Source organism: Amphiura filiformis, chromosome 14 (assembly GCF_039555335.1).
Source record: "Amphiura filiformis chromosome 14, Afil_fr2py, whole genome shotgun sequence".
Taxonomy (NCBI): domain Eukaryota; kingdom Metazoa; phylum Echinodermata; class Ophiuroidea; order Amphilepidida; family Amphiuridae; genus Amphiura; species Amphiura filiformis.
This window is the reverse complement of record NC_092641.1, coordinates 6405836-6413092: the sequence shown is the minus strand read 5'-3', so window position 1 is coordinate 6413092 and position 7257 is coordinate 6405836. Positions and strand designations below refer to the sequence as shown.

Sequence of the window (7257 nt, the reverse complement as noted above, 5' to 3'; positions counted from 1 at the left end):
ACATTATGACACCACATTGAATCCAATGTGACCTCAAGAAGTAAAGTTACAAGCAATTGAATAGACGAAGGTACAGTTTTAAAAGTGACAAACTGTAAAGAGGGCTGAAACAACAACACTTTTGTAAAACGTACATAACTCATTAACAACAATAAATTAAGCAAGTTTGCAAAGTATATGATTTGTAGAATGAACTTTTGCAAAACAACAAGGCGTTAATTTTCAATAATATATTGATATAGATAATGAAAATCGATTTTTAGGTTGCTTCGACCAACAATACCTCGTCTACCCTTAATGCACATTACAATCATCAGCAAATGTTGCAATCAGGGTTGCAATGTGGCAGTATTAAAGATTCTGGAAATAGATCCAAAAGAAATGAAGTACTCACTCGATATATTTCAGTTCCAATCAGGAACCTTGTTCACTCTGCAATGACTGTAAATAGTGTTTTTAGATGTCAGCAGACCCAAGTGGCTGTGATGACGCCGCCACCTTTGTTGGTTGCCGTTGTGAGATGATCTGGTCATAGATTCTGTCCAAGGTGGCGACGTCATCACAATTTCCTTGTGAAAAATCGCCTTCCTTTTCTTTTCTTAGCTAGTAAAGTAAATATTTTGCTAATACATGTATTGTTCTTGGAAACATAATAGTTTAATATAGTTGACTTTCATGTAATGCTTATTATCCTGTTCAATAGTTTCCTTAATTTTAATGTCATCATGGTGATGAAAAAGTAAAAACATCAAATGCATATTGTACAATTTCGATTCATTGATATTTTGTCTAATATTTAATTACTTGTTTTAACTTTCTACAGGCCTGATCATTATCACTGTTAAAATAACTGAGCGCCACAACCCCTAGCTACGCCACTGCCCGCGTCTAAGATATTCTCGGGTGGGGGGAGGTAGGGTAGGGGCGCCAATTTTGTTTCTTGCCCCGGGCGCTACCTACCCTAGTTACGCCACTGACCCAGCCCTGGTTGTTTAACCGTTTTAAACAGCGTTTTTGCAGAATTTGTAGCGCTGTTCAGTAAGAGGTTGCCCAATACAGCAGCACATATTTCAACCTAGAACCATGCTCCTGGGCATGGGCGTCAATCCTGGGGGACAAGGGCGTAACCACCTTTTGGTAAAATGGCCCATTTTGTTCTTTTCAGCAACTTTTTGACAATTCAGGCGACACATTTCATGACGGGTTGACGCTAATGCCCCTGTGTTATAACTACATGTACAATGCGAGAAAGTGCAATAGGGCAAAGAATCCATCTCTATTTTAGAACCAGGATGAACTTCTTAGGTATTAAAGCGAAGTGGTTCCTGTCCTTGGTGGTATTTGGAATTATAATTACACCCGACATTTTTTCTTGCTGTTGGTCTTAGAAAATATAATGCTTTGATGCAAAGATTTCTGCAGCGAAAAAAAAAAACCTGGGAAAAAAACCTGAATTCTGCACCTTGAAGATGAATTTTTAGCAATAGATAGTGACATCATAGAGGTATTTTAATTGTATCCAAAAGTTGTAGAAACATTAGGAATGAAGTAAAACAGTCAATTTAATGAAGAAATTAACTTACATAAATTTATCAGAAATGGTAAAAAATGAAAAAGTTGATTTAAATCACTGATTTTTTTGAACGATTTAAATCAACGTGATTTAAATCAAGTAACCCTGACATGCACCAATGGTGTTTTTCAATATCGGCAAATAAATATCTCAAAAAAGTAACTAACCCCTCCTTAAATAGTGACCATTATTCACAAACGGGTGATTGTATTACAATTTATTTCTGCACATTTTGACACCTCATTTGTAGCAATTGACTTAATGTTGACGTCACAGCGTTCATTTAAATCAATGTAATCCAAGATTTGAAAGTTTCAGTAAATTCTATTGACTTTGTTTGTATTCAGAATTATGGAAGGAAATCTGTGTAATGATATCTGAGTGTTTTTGTATTCAATGTAAGCGCAACTTTAAAATCTGGACCTCACTACATTAAACTAACCGGTATTTTATTGTTTTCTGGGCTATCGTATCAAATAAGGTGTCAAAATGCGCAGAAATAAATTCTGCTTCCAACGCATTTTACAGATTTGTAATACAATAGCCCCCCTTTTTAATAATGGCTATTATTTAAGGGGGGTAGTTACTTTTTTTGAGATGTTTACTGCAGATTGTCACTTACTTTAAAAAATTCAGCCTCGTTGAACGAGGACAGAAATATACGGAATTGATTTTCAGGTTGAAACAATCCTAAAAAGTGCAATTTACGTATAATTCGTCACGCACGTCAACTGTGTCAATCAAGTATACACTTTTTGAAAGTAAATTGATCATCACAGTGACACTTTACCATTATCAGCTGCCGAATAAGTGCCAATGCTTTAATTATAATATCTTCTATATAAATAAAAGGAAGATCACCAAATCTTGTTCGTGAGCAGGCTCAGAGATGCTTTGACTTTCAGCTCGTATTTATTCGTACATTATCGGGTACATATTGCCATTAAACCATCTGATGTTCATTTTTGCAAAACTATTCAATCACTATGGAAATAACACAAAAAGGTCGGTTGCTAGGCCGTTGAGGTCAATAACCTTACGGGTCAGGTCATGACAAAACGCGTCAAATCAAATGCAAGCGTTGTCCAACTCGCGCGGTTAGTGGCTAGTCACGCGTCAGTACCGGTGTGGGCTGCTCTTTGGACTTATAATCAGAAAGAGTAGCGAATTATAGCTTAAATAATAATAATAATAATACACAGGCTTTTATAAAGCGCCATTTCAGGTGATCACAGCGCATGAAACAATATACATAAAAAACACAACAACAATAAGAAAAATGAAGCAAAAAGCAACATGATACAATGCAAGAACTATTATTGTGGGAAAAGGTGGGATTTGAGGCCCTTTTTGAAGACTGGAAGTGAGCCGGTGGATCTTATAGTTTGAGGCAGGCTGTTCCATTTGGATAGTGCTGTAAAAAAGATCGTCTTGTCAGCGGCTGATTTGAGAGTTCTGCTGTTTATTTTTGGTAATTCAAGACGAGTGACGTCGGTGGATGAGCGCAATCCCCCACGGGCAGGAGAGTACAAAGTCAGGAGGGATGACAAATAGACTGGTGCAATATCATTGATGGCCTTAAACACACACAGCAAGATCTTAAAAGCTATCCGCTCCTTGACTGGCAGCCAATGAAGTTGTTGGAGAAAGGGGGATGCATGGCCATATTTGGTGGCACGAAAGATCAGTTTAGCAGACCAGTTCTGCAGACGTTGAAGTCGGGAGATATCGGCTTGTCTTGCACCCAGAACAAGATCATTGCCGTAATCAAGGCGTGACAGAACTAAAGAGCGAATTATGTGATTGCAGGTGTCAAAGTCCAGGTAACGACGGATGCGGGTGATATTCCCGAGATGTGTGTTCAAACTGCTACAGATGGATGATATGTGGGATGTCATTGTCATGTGAGTGTCGACGATGACTCCAAGATTCCGTACCGTCTCAGATGGGTGAATGGTGTCAGAACCAACTTGTAAAGTAACCGGTGGCATGCGCTGCTTGTTGTGAGGGGATATGGCAATGACAAACTCGGTCTTATCATTGTTCAACTTGAGCATATTGGTAGTCATCCATGAACGTATCTCATTTATGCACTGAGTGAGAGTGGAGAGAGCATTCTGAATTGATGCTGGATTGGATGGATCGGAGCTAATGTAGAGCTGAGGTCCGCGTACATGTGGTAAGATAAGCCATATTTGGTGATGATTCTACCGAGAGGAATGGTATACACTGTGAATGACAATGGGCCAACTGTAGAACCTTGTGGTAGACCATAGTTCATAACATGCTCAGCAGAGAGTTCGTTGTCAATTCTAACGCGTGATGTTCTATTGCTGAAATATGACCTCAACCACTGAAGTGCTGTATTCGACAAACCAATCTCCTTTTCCATCCTGCTAAGAAGGATCACATGATCAACTGTGTCAAACGCACAGCTAAGGTCGAGTAATACTAGGAAAACACCCTGCTGGTTATGGATCGAATGCATAATGTCATTTTTGACTTTCAGCAGGGCTGTTTCTGTGCTATGAGCACGGCGGTAAGCTGATTGAAGTGGCTCACCGAGACTATTGTCAATCATGTGTTCTGTGATGGTATTAACTGCATGCTTCTCAATGACTTTAGACAGAAATGGAAGGCTAGAGACTGGCCGGTAGTTCTTTAGTTCGTCCGGATTGAGGGAAGACCTCTTAATGATCGGCGTTATAACAGCACGTTTAAGAGACTGGGGAAACTCTCCTGTGGAAAGAGTCATGTTGATAACATTTGCTATTGCATGAACAGTGGACTTCGGGTGTATATATAAATGCGCTTTTATAAATGCGCATGTGACATCTACAAGTCGCCATACCGTGTTCAACGATGTAAGGTACCCGGATGTGCACAAATTCCACACGCAAAAGTATAGGCGAAAATGACAGGTTACAAGGAAAATTGGTTTTGCAAAATAGTGGCATTGATTGCAAAGGAAAATAATTTGACCCGAAACATAAACTCTTTCTGTGGATTTTCCTTTACGGAAAAAAAAAAATTATGACGGAAAAGCTAGATATAGCTGATTTAAAAGTTATATTTCATTATTTCCATGCTAAGTGGGCGAGGCAATTGGCCATATTGATGACGAAATGTGATTCTTACTGGCATTAAGGTCAGAACTGGGTAGCTGCCGATGATGTTATTTGATAATGTTTGCACGTAGGGAACTTAGGGGGCTGTCATTTTCTTCGGAAGGAAGGGGTCATGGATTTATTTATTTGCGAGTCAAGATAAGTATCCCCCCTCCCCTCGTAGTGCCGTCAATGAACATAACTCTGACCCTAATTTTAACTCTAATTATAACGTAAATTGAGGAAACTATAACTTTAGCCCTTTTTGGTATAATGACCCTCTCAAACTAATAGGCTAGATGTCCCCGCCCGACCTCCTCAACTCTAACTTACTCATTCGCTCGCAAATGGACAAAAAACCAAATTCAAAATGTGTTTTTAAGCACCTTTTGTGTCCCCCATGCTAAATCGGTAATCTGTACACCCTTTGTCACCCTTTGACGTACAATTTAGAGTATAAACACGTAGATGACTGTACATGATCTAATCATCCCGGCTGGAAGCTGTTGAGGAAGACTCGTATACTATACATCACGCTCATACGTTATATGACAATTTGACGTACAATCACGCATGTGATGCATGGTTTGAGGTTTATTCAGCTAGTAAGTTAGATCTCGTCATACACATTATTGTCATGGTATGTTGTAATTGTATACGTCAATTTTGTTCAGTTTGATTCAACCGGCTTATAAAGTTTTACTTTACACGGAAGGGGAAAGTTAGCAAAAAAACAATTAATTTATGAGTTTAAAAGGGGGGGGGGGTGGTTTTGGGGGGGGGAGGGGGGGGGACAAATAATATTTATAAAATTATAAGTAAGGCGAGAAAGAGAGAAACCCTGTTCTACGGGCGAACGGACCTTTCAAGTAGGATCGGTCAGTCGGTTGGTATTTTTAATTTTTTTTTAAATAACCCAAAAAATCACACAAATCTGTAAATAAATTTCAATTTGAGAAAATACAAAAAAAAAAATTGTTTTCGTTTTTCGTCGCATAAATAAATAAATAAATAAATAAATAAATAAATAAATAAATAAATAAATAAATAAATAAATAAATAAATAAATAAATAAATAAATAAATAAATACATACATACATACATACATACATACATACATAAATAAATAAATAAATAAATAAATAAATAAATAAATAAATAAATAAATAAATAAATAAATAAATAAAAATAAATAAATAAACATTAGTTATGTTTGTACATGGGGTGCTGTGCAATAATCATGATCCTTTGATATCCATGATTTATCCTTGCAAATTTATAGCATCGAACCTCCAGCCAATGTTCCTTGCCAGAAACAAGGTCACAACTGTAGCCATTCCTTCAATGGTCGCCATTTCAGTGATTGACAGTGATGTAATGCAAATATGGCGCTGGCCGTCTGGTCACGTGCGCATTTATAAAAGCGCATTTATATACACAACCGAAGTCTACTGATGAACAAAAGTGGACATATTGTTATTCAGGTACCACGTGGGTATTGGATCTAACATACAACTCTTAGTACTCAGACCTACAATTAGCTTTTCAACATCACCTTCATTTAGAACATGAAACTTAGACAATTTACATGACACTTCTTGATCATACCCATTTGTGCTACTTATACTACTAGATGACATACATTTTACAAGACCTTTATGAACATTCTCAACTTTTTCTTCAAAGTAGTGAGCAAAATTATCACTCAATGCTTTGGCAGAGTCAGAGGCAGGTTGAATTTTCTTATTTTTGTTCAAAAGGCTGTTAACTGTTCTATACATAGATTTAGTGTCCGAAGTTTGCAGTTTGCTCTTCTTGGACTCTGCTATCATGGTATTGACAACTATGTTCTGTTCTACATAGCACTGATGATCAACATCTAAACCAGTTTTGCGCCACTTTTTCTCAAGTTTTCGTCGGACCCTGCGCTCACTGTGTATCTCGGAGTTGTACCAAGGCTGACGAGCCCGATTACTACAGGTTCTTGTTGTAGAGGGCGCATGCTGGTCTAGAGTATGAGTGACGGCATTGGTGTAACCTTCTGTCATCGTGTTGATATCAGTTGCTTCAGCTGTCAATGATGAAAAGGATCTACCAAAATCTTCACAAAAAGATATAGGATCTATACTACGGAAATTCCTGGATGTTTTAACCTCCGTATGTTCAGCTGGCTTCTCAGCAATTATGTTACACTCCACGACATGATGGTCACAGGTCAACAGTAACCTAAATGAAAGCCTGTGCATGAATTTGAATCACCAAAAAAGTCGAGAAAATAGGTCCGCGTATTAAAAAATTGACAAGAACAGGTTTACAGGCTTGAGAGCATGTCAAAAACAGTGAGAGCGCTATTTAGTGGCTCCTCCCGGGAAAACGAGGTGGAAGAATACCCATACATTGAAACTTATGTTAAACTTTCATCGATTTGCAATCGGCTGTTTATCATTAAATTTCTCAAAAAGCGCCGAAAAGTCCTCAAAACGAGCAAAGAGAACTGGTGTTTTTACACGAATTTCAAAGATGCGATTATTTAGTGGTGTGCGCACTTACCGCGTGTAGGCCTACGCGTGACTACT

General features: G+C 38.0%; 1 protein-coding gene across 1 annotated transcript; it reads right to left on the bottom strand.

Annotated features, from left to right (window-relative positions):
- Positions 1-2889: 2889 nt before the first annotated feature.
- Positions 2890-3630, bottom strand: LOC140169148 (uncharacterized). Its single transcript, XM_072192405.1, has one exon. The coding sequence runs from the start codon at positions 3628-3630 to the stop codon at positions 2890-2892; it is 741 nt and encodes a 246-aa protein (XP_072048506.1).
- Positions 3631-7257: the final 3627 nt, after the last annotated feature.